This window comes from Engraulis encrasicolus, chromosome 24 (genome assembly GCF_034702125.1).
Source record: "Engraulis encrasicolus isolate BLACKSEA-1 chromosome 24, IST_EnEncr_1.0, whole genome shotgun sequence".
Taxonomy (NCBI): domain Eukaryota; kingdom Metazoa; phylum Chordata; class Actinopteri; order Clupeiformes; family Engraulidae; genus Engraulis; species Engraulis encrasicolus.
The window spans coordinates 27,862,766-27,877,765 of record NC_085880.1 but is presented as its reverse complement, the minus strand read 5'-3'; the positions used below and the strand labels follow the sequence as shown (position 1 = coordinate 27,877,765).

The window sequence follows — 15,000 nt, the reverse complement described above, 5'->3', positions numbered from 1 at the left end:
AAGGTCTCCCCGTTTGCTGTGTAATGTATGCATCGTCTCCCGTTTGATCTGCGACTGATAATAATTCTTGGGAGTTATTTACACTGTTTTGAAACGCTTCAAAGCCGGGTGTCAAAGTTTTTTCTGTGCTTTAGGGTGCTTCTGTATTCTTCGCTGGCTCTTGGGTACCGGGATGACAGGTCCTCTGTTCTAGGTGTAGGCTTCTTTCTCTGTTTTTTTTTTTCTTCTTCTCCTCTCGAAGTCATAGCCCTCAGCGCAACATCAAATTACCAGACACAGACCCGCGGACTTCAACACGCTTGCCCTCCCTGTCAATATATTATCCCATATATTAAATACTTTGTGCTTTTACAAGGTGCATTTTATGTGCAATGAAAAGTGATTGTTTGAGGTAGCCTTAGGGATGCTTTATTCTTACAAGCAAGGAAGAAGGGAGGAGGAGGGGGGGGGTGGCTGGGGGAGGAGTGAGAGTATGAGTGTGAGGGGGAAGACAGCAAGAGTATACCATATCAAGTATGGTTTTTACAGGACTCTGTGCCTGCAGGCCTTTGTAAATAAATAATGATCAACAGATTGGCTGTGGGTTTTTGAAAAGCATGCCTTTGTCAGATTGCATGATGGGGAAAATTTTCAAAGCGAGAGAGGGCTGCTTTCATAGTTGGGGGTGTGGTGGTGGTGGGGTGGTGTTTGAGGGAGCAGGATGGGGTGGGGTGGGTGGTTGAGGGAGCTTGCACATCCCCAGCCTGTGCCTGTGATGGCAGCCTGATAGGCTACAGTGGAATAGCGAGGCCATGTTTGAAGAACAGCCAGCCCAGTCCAACTTAAAGGGTGTGTTTTCTCTGCTCTCATTTTCAGTAACGTCTCCACTCCAGCCCTCGTGTCTTAGCGTCTATGTAGGCCAGAGCAATTACTGGTGATTTTTTTGTGGGGAAGAAAACAGACAATGTGTGACAAGGCAGTATAGTTTTTAATTTGAATTTTCTATTGAACACTTGTTTTTTGTGCAGCCCTTCCTTTTTTGCGATGTCATTAAACTAAACAATTCATTATCTCGGGATTTGGTCTAATTTCATTTGAAAAGAATTGCAGCAGGTTGAAGAGCTAAAATGCCTGTATTAAAAGAGCACAATAACTAGGTGACAGAATGACAGATGTCTTGTCACATAAATACTGCCATCATCTTGTGGCCAATAAGATCTGTCTGAGCTAACAAGAGCTTGTTCAGCACATCAGCCTCTTCCTTTCCCTCTGTCTCTCTGTCTCTCTGTCTCTGTCTCTCTCTCTCTCTCTCTCTCTCTCTCTCTCTCTCTCTCTCTCTCTCTCTCTCTCTCTCTCTCTCTCTCTCTCTCTCTCTCTCTCTCCCCCTTTTCTCCCCGTCTGTACTCGAAATTAACACCATTCCCAGTGACTCCTTTGATGGGTCAGAATATGCAGCTAATTGTGTCACAATGCATTTCTCTCTCTCTCTCTCTCTCTCTCTCTCTCTCTCTCTCCCTCTCTCTCTCTCTCTCTCTCTCTCTCTCTCTCTCTCTCTCTCTCTCTCTCTCTCCCTCTCTCTCTCTCTCTCTCTCTCTCTCTCTCTCTCTCTCTCTCTCTCTCTGTCTCTCTCTCTCTCTCTCTCTCTCTCTCTCTCTCTCTCGTTGTATGGAAGTGTTGGAGGCCCCTTTGCATGTCATGTTATTATGCACCTCAAGACAAACACACCCATTCCCCCACCCTTGCTGCCACCGCCTTGGCTGCTGGTTTGAGCCGTATAGAGTGAGTGGCAGTTGCGGGGATGACAGTCTGTGAAAGATAGCTATCTATCCTGGCAGAGGTGCGGCGGAGGCAGGCAGCCAGTCACGGCAGCGTGCGGGAGATTGAAGTGACAGGGGTCCGCAGAGTGAGTGGGGAAACATGCGCCGGATAATGAAATATGCAGCCGGGTGTGTGGAAGCTACTAAACGCTGGCGCTTGTTATTAGCACCTGCGTGTAGCGGGGACGATTTCAGCTTGCGCACACAGTATGCAGTACGCACCACGCACGCTAATTGACACTTTCTGATGTGATATTTCTGGCTATCAAATACTGCCATGATATGTAATGACAGCTGAAACAGGGGTGGCGGGAGGAGGGAGTGTCTGAGAGTGCTAGTCTATTTCACATCTGTACTAAGGAGACGTCTTAACAACCTACCATTTGTTGTAGCCTATTTCATTTATTTTCTCCCTGTCTTTATTTATGCCGGGAACATTTTTTGTGTTTTAATGACCCCTGTTTGTCATGGTCTCGTTTAATGTTGTTAAATGACTATATATACTTACAATATACTGTATGCCCCACAAATATAATTTGATTACTGCCAGTGGAAATGGCATTCTTAGGGGCGTTAAACTCAACTCGAGATAAACATTATTCCAAGTTCCCATCATTCATTAGGGGTGTAATTATTTGGGAAAGCAGGGGCAATTGAAAAAGCTCATTTGGTGTAATATTAATCACAGCCTGTAATAAAACATGGCATGGCAAGCATTACATTTTTATATCCCATTGTTTTATTTGGTATGCATAAAATTTACATATGCACAATTCTCTGAAAACATAAATGGAAACATTAATAACCAACTTGCAGGGTCTAGCTGGGTGATTTGGTGCGTTTCCGTTTCTGCTTAACATAAACAAATGTTTGATGCATATTTGTAGATTTGTAGCGGGTATTTTCTGATTTACTACTGTAGGCCTACATACTGTAGATGCATATCATTTTTAAAAAGATGTTTTCCACACATGGTATTGAACAGATATGGAACTTGTATGTGGTTACATTGCCTTACTTCTCAATGGGTTGTTGTTGTGTTGTTGGGCTGGGATCGATCTCAGACAGGCCGTGATGATGATGATATGGATGGAGGCGATCTGGTGTATCATGAGCAGGTTAGCGAGGCGAGGAGGAGGCCGACATGAAAAGGAAGGGGGATGTTTCCCTGCAGCCACTTCCCAGTCAAGGCCCTTTGTAGTCTAGCCCCAGGCTATTAGCTCAAAGGCTGCATTTCTGACCTGCATGGAGAAGCCCATAGTACTACTCTCTCTCTCTCTCTCTCTCTCTCTCTCTCTCTCTCTCTCTCTCTCTCTCTCTCTCTCTCTCTCTCTCTCTCTCTCTCTCTCTCTCTCTCTCTCTCTCTCTCTCTCTCTCAGTTGTTCTTGCTGGTAGGTATGAGCTTCACTGCTACCTGAATAAATATAATAAACATTTTGTAGAGTTTTCCTGAACAAATAAAACAGCTACAACCATTTATTATTTTTTGTAGAATTTAGCATTTTGTACTTGCATTGAGAAGCCCACAGCACTGTGAACTGTACTGTACTTTACTGTACTGCACTGTACTGTACTGTGTGCATGCGTGCTTGCGTGTGTGTGTGTGTGTGTGTGCGTGCGTGCGTGCGTGTGTGCGTGTGTGCGTGCGTGCGTGCGTGTGTGCGTGCGTGTGTGTGTGAGACTCTCTCTTCTTTGGTGACATGGAGCACAGGGCATAGCGATCGGACTGCCTGAGGATGAGACTTAGACGGGAACTCCTTACAAAGTGAACTTTACACATTAAGGAGTTGAACCAATTTGCTTTTACACAGGCCATTTAATTGCGATTTAACTCAATTTACGTCTGAATAATTCTGCATCGAAAACATAATGTAACTACTTCACAATTCGGAATTAAACTTATTTGGAATTAAACTTCATTCCGACTGAAGTGGGTGATTCATTCCATTGTTTATTCTGAATGCCTTTATTCCTTTATTGTGTACATGTTAATTCCGCTTTTAAAACCAATTACGGTCATCCCACGCATGGTCTTTGCTACACAATGACACAAGAGGCAATCGCACAGAGACAGCCTGTGCATCCTCCGTTCAATCAAAGGCTTTCTGATCCCCAGACATTTTTTCGGAATGAAATAAAAATGCCTCATGTAAAATCATTTTCATTCCGAACTATTTAATTCGGAATTATTCATTCGAAATGAAAAACTTGCATGTGAACGTGGCCAGTGTTTAAATTCGACTCTCCAAGTGTTGAATTAGCACTGTGTCGTGACATCCCACCTCTCACCGGGGCTCGGCGATCATGTCTCCTGGAATGACTTGGATTACACCGCTGCCAACGCTGTTTGCCAGCTGTGTTAGCAAGTGACACGCGCAGCATCAGGACCGGCGCTAACAGCAGTGCAGCTGCACCCTCTTTTCATGGTCAGCGTGGCAGTGTGGCGCCGCACATGTAAGAGCGAGCGTCCCTGCCTGTCGCCAGCGCCACTCGCGCGGATTAACCCACTGGCTGGTGACACTCTGCTGAAACATTAATGTCTTTCAGTTGCGGAGAGCAAAATGTGATTGGGCAAAGGGCTTGAAATATTTAAAGTGCTGGTGCCTGTTAGGGCCCCCTTTTTTGTCGGAGGTAGAAGCGGCACGTCAGGAAAGCGGTGGCGGTGGCGGTGGCGGTGGCGATGGCGTGCGCACGGTAAAAGCCGCGGTAATTGTCCCCCCGCCCGCTCTCGTGCCACTCAGCTGCCATGCCAACGCCACTCCATTTCTACTACTCTCCCTTCCTCTGCCATTACTCCTCAAAAACACACACACACACACACACACACACACACACACACACACACACACACACACACACACACACTCAAAACATTAAATACACACACACACACACACACACACACACACACACACACACACACACACACACACACACACACACACACACACACACACACACACACACACACACACACACACACACACACACACACACACACACACACTCAAAACATTAAATACACACACATATGCAGTCACACACACACAAACACACAAGCACAAAAACACAAACCCCCCCCCACACACACACACACACACTACACAGCTACGCTCTTGTGTGCACACACTTCAGTGCGCGTCAGCCAGTGTCTGTGCGCTTTGATGAATGTGCAGTGGTGGCAGCTGAGATGTTTTGATGGAGGCCCTTTACACCAGAGCTGGCGTGGCGTGATGGCGAGTGATGATAATGGCCGAGGACATGGACATCTTTCTTTTACGCTCTTTCTCTCTCGCGCACTCTTTTGTTTCTCTCTCTCTCTCTCTCTCTCTCTCTCTCTCTCTCTCTCTCTCTCTCTCTCTCTCTCTCTTTCTTTTCCTCTCTCTTACTCTCACACTCATTTGTTTTTTCTCGTTCTCTTTCTTTCTCTCTCTCTCTCTCTCTCTCTCTCACTCTCTCTCTCAGTCTCTCTTGGAGTGTATGATTAGAGAGATGTAATGGCGAGGGGAAGGAGGTGAAAGAAAAAACTATGTGCTAAAATTTACTTTTTCTGTTTGTCTCCCACCCCTCTTTCCTCACAAATTTAACCATCTTGAGGTGCTATCCACTCTGTCTCATCTTCGTGTGTGTGTGTGATGCTTTGTTCCATGAGCAAGTGCAAACATTGTTCACAAATTGAGGTCAAACGCTTTGACAGTGGCGGTAGTCCGGCAATATCAGTCACGCAATGAACAGTGTCAAATGAGAAACTCACAGGAATTTTCTTGTCACCCCCCCCTTTTCTCTCTCTCTCTCTCTCTCTCTCTCTCTCTCTCTCTCTCTCTCTCTCTCTCTCTCTCTCTCTCTCCCTTCATTCTTCACTTCTCCTATCTTTCCCAACTCCTGTTTTGTTCCGGATAGGCATGACCCGCTCCTGATTCCCGGCAACGAGCAGATGTGCGAGAACATGGACGTGAACGTGAAGCGCTACGACTCCACGGGGATGTTTCACTGGTGCCCGTCTAAAGAGATTGAGAAGGTCATTCTGGTGGGTATCCCAGCGGCCGAGGGCACCGTGGGCGCTCTCAGAGCCAGCCAAGTTGAGCCGACACTGGGCCAGATACTGTAGGCTCCTCAGGGAAGATAGGCATCGTCCTCACCACCACCACAGACGAAACCTGGCACGTGCGGGCCAGCCAAACTAGCCTTATCACGTCTACTCTATGAATACCTGGAGTCAGTTTACATGCTCTTCCCCATTTTCACAACCCTCCCTCCACCATCACCACACACACAAGTGCACGTACGCGCATATACATATACACACGCATACACACGCACACATAAGCACACACACACACAGACACACGCACACTGGTAAATACACACAGACACACACACACACACGCACACGCACGCACACGCACACGCACACACACACACACACACACACACACACACACACACACACACACACACACACACACACACACACACACACACACACACACACACACACACACACTCAACTCATGTGAATTTACGTCTGTATCTCTTCCCCCTTACGCCTGCCAGTCTGCATCTCCTCTAGTGAAGACACGAGCCAGTTTATCACATATCAAATGGGGTCAGCCATTTTGTGCCTTTTTCCTCCCGCTAAAGTGGGCAACTCCCTGCCTATTACAAGTCAACCACTGTAGTAGACATGACAGAGAGATAGCATGCAAAGACATAGGCGGCGTCTCGTGATGAGAGATAGACGGGCACGCAGTACAGATTACATTCTAGAAAGCAAGGTTGTCCTCGCCATGCTTTTTTTGTAATGCTACTTGCTAATGCCATATTTGATTTCTCCTCTCTGCCTCTCTGTTGTACGAAGGTGAGTTTTTTAGTTTTACCTCGGAAAGCTAAGAGGGTGCTTTGAAAAGCAAAGAGGCTATGTTGAAATATGAAGGATGTGACGCGTGAATCTGATATTTGAATTTCTTCATTCCTCCTTCCTGTCTTGAAATTAATGAACAGTGTTGAAGTGTGCAAATATCATGCAACGATTCGTCATCGAGTTTCATATTTCAAATAGTTAGTAAGACGAAACAATTGCGCACTTCTTCCTGCTTTTCTGGTGTTTTTGTGTCAAACTATATATGTCTGATTGTGTGCGTGCGTGCGTGTTTGAGTGCGCGCGTGCATGCGTGTTTGAGTGCGCGCGTGCGTGCGTGTGTGTGTGTGCATGCCCATGTTCACCTCTATGTGAGAGAGTGTGTGTGTGCGTGTGTGTGTCTCCTGTATGTTCTAATCACATCCTCTTTGTCTTAGACGGGGACAAGATGGTTCGCCAGCGTTTATCTCCCGTCAATCCCATTGCTCCTGACACGTCCTCTTATGTGGCTTGTCTCCACAGACCCGGAGTGAAGCCTCCATGACGGTTCTGAGCGGACATGTAGTGGTCTGTATATTTGGAGATGTCACGTCCGCTTTAGTGGGGCTGCGAAACTTGGTGATGCCTTTAAGAGCGAGCAACTTTCATTATCACGAACTGAAGCCCATAGTGTTTGTCGGCTCTCTGGACTATCTGAGGCGGGAGTGGGAGACCTTACACAACTTTCCCAAGGTCTCCATTCTGCCTGTGAGTAGCCCGCCCCACAGCGGGGGCGTCTATACCATTTTCATACTTTTTTTTTTTCTGCCTCCCATCGCGGCTGCATGCATCAAAATATTATGCTACAATTTCCCCGTACTGTATTTTGTTAGCTGACGAACTGTAATGTCGTCTGAGTCGGCTTGTCTTGCCTTTATGCTGTCTGAGAGATGTAGAAGCAGACATAGCCATGCTAAGACCCAGGGGAGAAACAAGCTACAGACAGCTGGAATAAATTGCCCTTTTGTTTTTCCACGAAAATAATTGTGTGTCATCATTTTATTCGTGCTGCCTTTCATGAACGCCCCCCACCCCCCATACAAAAATGGACTAGCATACAGTTGCTGCTAGGTGACTTCACTATATGCTATCAGGACAAACATATTTTCCACACGTCTTCAGATGTGGCTGAGGCACACGCACGCATGCACGCGCACGCGTGCACACACACACACACACACACACACACACACACACACACACACACACACACACGCACGCACGCACGCACGCACACACACACACACACACACACACACACACAGTGTCTTTTGAAATTCAAAGACCAGAAATATGAGTGGCTGCTTAGAATATGGAACCCCAGTGTCCCCGAGTAGAGGGCCTTTTGTCTGGAGCCGCCACACTGAGGGGGCCTATCTCTCTCATTCACACACTGGGGCTCTCTAATGGGCACAGTGCTCTCTATTCACCCACTGCTGTCACCAAGTGCCTGCCCTGGTGCTTGTTAGCGCTGGCTCGAGTGCGTGTTTTTTTTTAAAAAAGGAGCCCCAGTCAAAACGCTACCGTCAGCGCTCGCTAGCCTTTAGATTAGCACACATCTCCCGCTCTCCCTAGTGCATAGTTAGATCAGTTGAATGTCACCGCCTTTGGAAAGAAAGTATACTAGTTAACTAATTTCCCAGAGCCCTCCCGCTGTTTTCAGGGCTTTAATTTGTTTTTCTCCCTCTCTACATCTCTCTCTCTCTCTCCCTCCATCCATGCACCCCCCTCTCCCCCTCTCTCTGTCTTTTCCTGTCCTTCTTTCTTTTTTGCTCTCTCCCTTGACCGCCGAAGGGTACGCCACTAAGTCGAGCTGATTTACGGGCCGTGAACATCAACCTCTGCGACATGTGTGTTATCCTGTCAGCCAATCAAAACAATATCGACGACGCGTCACTGCAAGACAAGGAGTGCATCTTGGCGTCACTCAACATCAAGTCTATGCAGTTTGACGACAGTATTGGGGTGCTACAGGCTAACTCCCAAGGTAAGAGCCGCCAGTGTGTGGTGCTCATAGCGCCACCTACAGTACAACAGACAAACAGCAGCTGGTCAGTGAAAGAACAATCCTCACTGGCTGTCTGCTGTTTGATAAGACTGACAGTCAGGACAGTCAGACAGACAATTATCATGTCCAACATGTTGTAGTAGTGAGACAAAATGTTTTCCGATGTGATTTGCCTAAATTAACATGTGTGAGCACATGAAAATGCTTACAAGTGTCATGTTGATGGTGTAATACAGCCCCCTTCTGAAACATAACCCCCCCAAAAAACGTCAGACAGACGAGAGCCACTCCACAAGCGGCCGTTGTTCCACTCCATTAACGCGTGCTGTAACAGAGCAGCCCCCTCTCAGACTGATTGAGAACAGCAGATTGTTTATGCACCGGGATAAATACTCGCGCCGTCCTGCGCCCATCAGGATTTATCATCGTTACCAGACACAGCACATCAGCCACTCCTTCAATCAGATGGAAACGGCCCCCTCCTCATCATAGCCATCACACACATCACCCTCCCTCCCTCCCTCCCTCCCCGTCAGCTGCAGCTCAGCAGAGATGCCCAGCCGTCATTACCACAGCCCGGCCTCTCAACACAGATGTGCTCCGAGTTTGAAATGACAGCCCTGTGTGTGAAGAAGACAAGTGTCGGAAGAAAAATTGAAATGAAATATTGCCTTCATGTAATTCATCATTCCGTCTGACTGATAAACCGATCATGTTTGGACGCAGTTACAGCACAGAGTTGCAATCTAATAGCATATACGTACTGTGTATTCCAAATGATTTTATGAATACAGGTGTCTTTAACCCCTTAGCGCAGAGCTTATGTTATAACCCTACTGTCACCAAAATTGTAATGACTATGTCTTAATCTGTTGCTTAAGGCTCTCTGTAATGTCATAGCAGTGTTGTTATGATGTAGTTGAGTATTTTCAACAAATAGTTAATAGGCCCGGCGGCGACCCTATCTGCAGTAAGAGGCTACTAACTTACTCTTTTGCTTGGCTATTATAGAGTTAATCGGAATTGGATGGTGAATGTGCTTGTGTTACTGGGCAGCTCATCTTGTCTACTGAATAGGAGATGAAGGAGGGGGGGTGAAGGGGAGGGGTGGAGGAGGGGGGTTGGTGCCATTGCAACATGAAGGTGCAAATGAATAAATAAAGGCCTTCATCACCAGGGGGGAGAATATCACATATACAGCACAGACAGGTGCTAACCGGCCTGGGGGGCTTTGATAGGAGCGCTGGGTCCTCTGTGGGACTGCTGTACATATTCTGCAGCATCTCACCAAGAAACTGACATTGAACACACTGAATATGCTTATAGTATAATTAGACGTATTCAGTAAAGAATTTTAAAATGTCTTGTGAACTGGGATGTCTAATAATTATAATAACAATTATAATAATATTTTTTCTAAATCTTGGCCTTTAATTATACCGTAGCTTATTAGTTATCTTCCTTTAGTTATCTAACCTTCCTTTTTGTGTTTGTGGTTATGTAGACATTTCCACTGTCTCCTCTTCACCCCAGTTTGACACAAGTAGGATCGCGCATCTCCCGATACTCAACCCGAGCGTCAACATGGACAAAGTCTTGCAGCTTGTTCCCAGTGCGTGGAACTGAGCTCATTTTCAGATATCTGTCTCTAGTATTTGCATTAGCCTTTCAGCACTGGAGATGCACTGGAGAATACTTTTTTTTACTAAGATGTTGTAAAAAAAAATAAAAAAAACACTGAAACATTCGAAGCAGGCACTGTTTAGTGCTGGCTGTCACCCCTCCCGGAGAAATAAATGTCGTAGTTTATGGACATTAACAAAATGATACATGCACCATCAGGGAGACTCAGCGCGTGGCTTGCCGTTCGATTGTCACCCCACCTCACCATCACAAAGTTTTAATCATTGCAAGCCGACTGAAGATGTGGGCCGACTCCATTCACATTGTGATTCCTCGGAATAGTGAGCCATACTGTAGTGTGTGTGGTTTTCCTTCTCTCTCTCTCTCTCTCTCTCTCTCTCTCTCTCTCTCTCTCTCTCTCTCTCTCTCTGTTTATCCGAGCTATTCTAGCACTTTCTAGCGCGGGTCTGTTCAGTGTCTTGTCAGAGGAAATGGCATCCCCCCCTCCCACCCCGACACCAAGCCACCAACCCCCCATGTATAGAATTTGCAATCCTTTTAAAAACTTTGTGACCTGAATATATTCCTGCCATTATGTTTGTCACTGAGGAAACTATACGCTCGCTGGCATTTTTTCTTTAGTCAGCACTAAGTGATGGATGTCAAAACACAAGCGATGCATTATGCATATAGCATTACTGATTTAAGGTGTTTACTTGTCAGCTTGAGGAAATGCAAAAATGTCAAGTCATGTGAATTCATACGACCTGTCACCGGCAACTTGTATTTCATGCTGCAAGAATCGCGCTATTCCCGATAAAAGGTTTTCAGGATCCACTTCACCAATTTTATGGTAACAAAATGAACAACATATAAAATTTATATCCTGCCGGGTTGATGGAAGGCAGCGAAAATGCTAAATATGTTCTCGGCTGACCCCTAAAAGGGGGAGGATCAGCGAGCTGCGGTGGGGTTTTAGGCTGGTATCTGGAGCCGTTTTAGCCCTCCCTTTTATGACACAAGATCCTATTTTCACATCCAAAAACACATCCTTCCTGACCATGAAAAACGGCGATCACAGAAAAATGGCTATAAATGTCTGAAAAATATGAATGTTTTTCTTTTCATGGATTATGCGCAGGGATCCAAATGGTCGGTCTGGTACTTGACTGTCTTTTATGTTTTTTTTAAAGGTTTCACGCCTCCTGGAATGGACAGGTCATCTCCAGACAACAGTCCAGTGCATGGCTTAGTTCGACAAGCGTCCGTCACAACAGGATCCAACATCCCAATCATAACAGAGTTAGGTAAGATACGCACAAAAAAACCACACACACGCGCGCACACAAAGCAGTCAAATTCCACCATGTCAATTCAGTTTTTAGTTATAAGTCAAAACCCATTAGTTCATACAACAAAATAATTCTGTTATTTATGCTTACAGTACTGTATCTTGACCATTAAAGCCTTTAACTATATATAGTAGACAGAATAAGACACATTGCTGCTTGGTTGACCATGGCACCACGGTGGTGTTTTTTAAAGCGAGAGCCATTTGTCAGACAGAAGAGTAGAGAATGGATAGAAGAGGTATCCATTTATTAATAACAATGACTGTGTATTCCCCCAAGGCCCCGCAGACTCATGAAACTTTCAGATCTCTCAGGGCACTAAAAACACCAGAGACCCACCACTCTCGGTCTCCACTGACCTATTTAGGAGCCAGTGTACCGGAAGACACTCTGCACACGAGGGGCCTTACAGAGACGTGGGTGCGGTGCGGTGCGGTGTGGTGTGGTGCGCTACTATCAGGCATTTATTTTATACCTTCCAATGCCAAGCTCAAGACCCAGGCCTTAGGCTTCAGGCCCAGGACCCAGACCTTCCTCATCTCTATACCGGAGAGAGAGCTACTCCAGGGGGGCCCTCACCTCCTCCTCCTCCTCCTCCTCCTCTTCCTCCTCCTCCTCCTCCTATCCCCCTTCTGCTGGTGTCTTTGTCTCTGACACTGGCAGCCCTGTGACAGGTTCAGTCAGTCAGGGCCACAGCAAGAACCTGCTCTGGCTTCAAAAGAAAATTCAGAGGAGAAGGGGGAGAAATATGCTTTAAAGAGGTGATTTTCATTGTACATGCATGCACAGATCTGTCCTGGGCAGTTGCTTGGTTGTTTTTTTCTGCTGCGGTGGTGTCTGGGAGAGCCACATCTATGAAATGCCTATCAGGTGTGATGGAGGAGAAGGCGTCAGCAGGCGTCAGCTCGCCAATGCAATGACTGCCACTCTCCGCTCGGCTCATTCCCGCCATATGGCCAACCGTTCAGAAAGGAGATACTCTACCTTCTGATTTACAAGCCTTGCGTTGACATGGTGCTCTATCTCTCTCTTTCTCTCTTTCTTTATTTCTGTCTTTATTTCTGTCTCTCGTTCTCTCTCATTCTCCTTTTCTCACATGTGCTTTCTCTTTGAGCCCGTTTCAGTGACTCTCCCTCCTCCTCTGCTCTTTTTCTTTCTTGCACTTGTTTTACCGCCATTAGCTAAGCCTGGCAAGCTACATCCTTTGGTTAAACTCACTCAGGAAAAAAAGAGTGGAACCAGCATACAAATGATAACTGAACTGGGTAAGCTGTGCCTTTGTCCTCTTTTTTTGTTCTCTTTTCTTTTTCTTTTTCTTTTTCTTCGCTGCACTGATGTTTTCTCTCGCCCTCCTTCTACTTCATCAGCTCTTGCTCTTGATTTATCTGGCTGCTACAGTAAAGGCCCACTCCCATGGCATCACTTTGAACACATCTCTTTTTTATTTTTTTTTATTTTTTTTTCGGTTTCTGGTTGAAATTGACTGTCTTGTTTTTGGCCTTCTTTTTTTAATGATTTTTCCCCCTCCTCTTTTTTTCCTTCCTTTTTTTTCTCTCAGAGCATCTGCTAGGCCCTTTGATCATGCTATGCTCCTCTGTCCTTGTGGCTGTTTCCATAGCATATCTTCTTCTTCTCCCCCAACAGTTCATATTCTTTGGCCCCGGACCCTTTTTTCATCAGCCTGTTGTCTGTATGACTGACATTTCTTTTTCCACCGCTCACAGGAAGTCTGGGAAGAAATCAAAATTGAAAAAAAAACCTCAAGATCAAACTTTCCTTTAAGCTGTTTATTTTTCTTTCTTTCTGTTTTTTTTTCCCCTCTCTCTCGCAAGCTCTAAGCTCTAATCTCTGAAGCATACATCTTTTGAGAAGGGGGCCGAAACAAAGACTTTACACAACGTGTGTGTGTGTGTGTGTGTGTGTGTGTGTGTGTGTGTGTGTGTGTGTGTGTGTGTGTGTGTGTGTGTGTGTGTGTGTGTGTGTGTGTGTGTGTGTGTGTGTGTGTGTGTGTGTGTGTGTGTGTGTGTGTGTGTGTGTGTGTGTGCCTGCGTGCCTGCGTGTGTGTGTGTGTGTGTTCAGATAGACTGTATCTCTCAGGGCACTCTCTTAGCACTGTCCACTAACAGGCGAGGAGATAACCTTTGAAATGGTAGACAAACTGTTTACTAGTCTGAAATATTTTGCTTCAGGGTGTTTGGTTTGGTTTTTGGCTTACAGTGGTCATTAATGCCTCTTTTTGTGCCCATATTACCTTCTCCTTTGTCCTTTTCAGACAAAATAATGGATTTCTTTCTTTTTGTGTGTCAGAAAAAATGTTTTTCTGTTTCATACTAAGGTGGGAAGTATGTCAAAAGACATACTGAAAAATATCTATTTTCCTTGTGCTGGTTCAAAGCACTCTTATTACAATCTTTCGTCATTACAATTTCAAAGTCTGCGCAGAAATGCATTCAATACGCATTTTTAAGCAGAAGCGTTAATATATAATGTAAGCATATGCACTCATACTGTATTATCCTGTGCATATGCTCATTTTTGTATTATTCTTTTCAAACAATTATTCAGGATTTAGATCGTGAGGAAGCATGCCTTGCATGTTATGTTTTTTTCCTCCTTTTTATGGTGTCTGCAAATATCAGTTGTCATGGTTTTTCATTTTATAATTTGCTACATTTCGTTTGTGTTGTTTCGTGACCTTTTCACCCTTCCATCTCTCCCCTATCCTCTTGAATGTTGTTACGAGAGCTTTGAACACAGTTGTCTGTACTGCTACAGTTGCAAATGGTCATGCCATGTGCAGTAATGGCGCCATTCTCACAAGATGATGGTGGATGCAAAGGCGTCTGCACAGGTGGCTGAGAAGAGCACGTCTGGCTGGTCTAAGCATCATCATCTGTGTTGTTTCCCATACATGTCCACTGACTATGTGTGTCTGTGCTTCAGTCAACGACTCCAACGTTCAGTTCCTGGACCAAGATGACGACGATGACCCGGACACTGAGCTGTACCTCACCCAGCCCTTCGCTTGTGGGACAGCCTTTGCCATCAGCGTACTCGACTCCCTTATGAGTGCGGTGAGTGCTACTTCGTACACGTTGTTTGACCCTTGGCGCCCGGAGCCATGGGTCTCCATAGGTTCAATCTGTTATGCCTTGTGTACACCAAGCGCTACCTACCTTCGCGACCCAGGTATCTGAGGTGGTTGAAGAAGTTTCGCCATGAATTCGCTTTATTCGCTCTGGACGCGACATTAGCTAATCATATACAGTAATGGCTCTGGCTTGACAGCCTGGGACATTCAGAGATATGAACGTTCCAATTGTT

The 15,000-nt window shown here is 45.7% G+C and overlaps 1 protein-coding gene across 2 annotated transcripts in view; it reads left to right on the top strand.

The window, feature by feature from the left end:
* The window catches only part of kcnma1a (potassium large conductance calcium-activated channel, subfamily M, alpha member 1a), a 218,536-nt gene that overhangs the window by 191,346 nt on the left and 12,190 nt on the right, over positions 1-15,000 (top strand). For both annotated transcript variants that reach the window (XM_063191344.1, XM_063191346.1), the window contains exons 20-24: positions 5,697-5,823; positions 7,177-7,401; positions 8,488-8,680; positions 11,518-11,631; positions 14,620-14,750. In XM_063191344.1, coding sequence (XP_063047414.1) covers positions 5,697-5,823; positions 7,177-7,401; positions 8,488-8,680; positions 11,518-11,631; positions 14,620-14,750 — 790 coding nt within the window. The remainder of the gene's footprint in view (positions 1-5,696; positions 5,824-7,176; positions 7,402-8,487; positions 8,681-11,517; positions 11,632-14,619; positions 14,751-15,000) is intronic.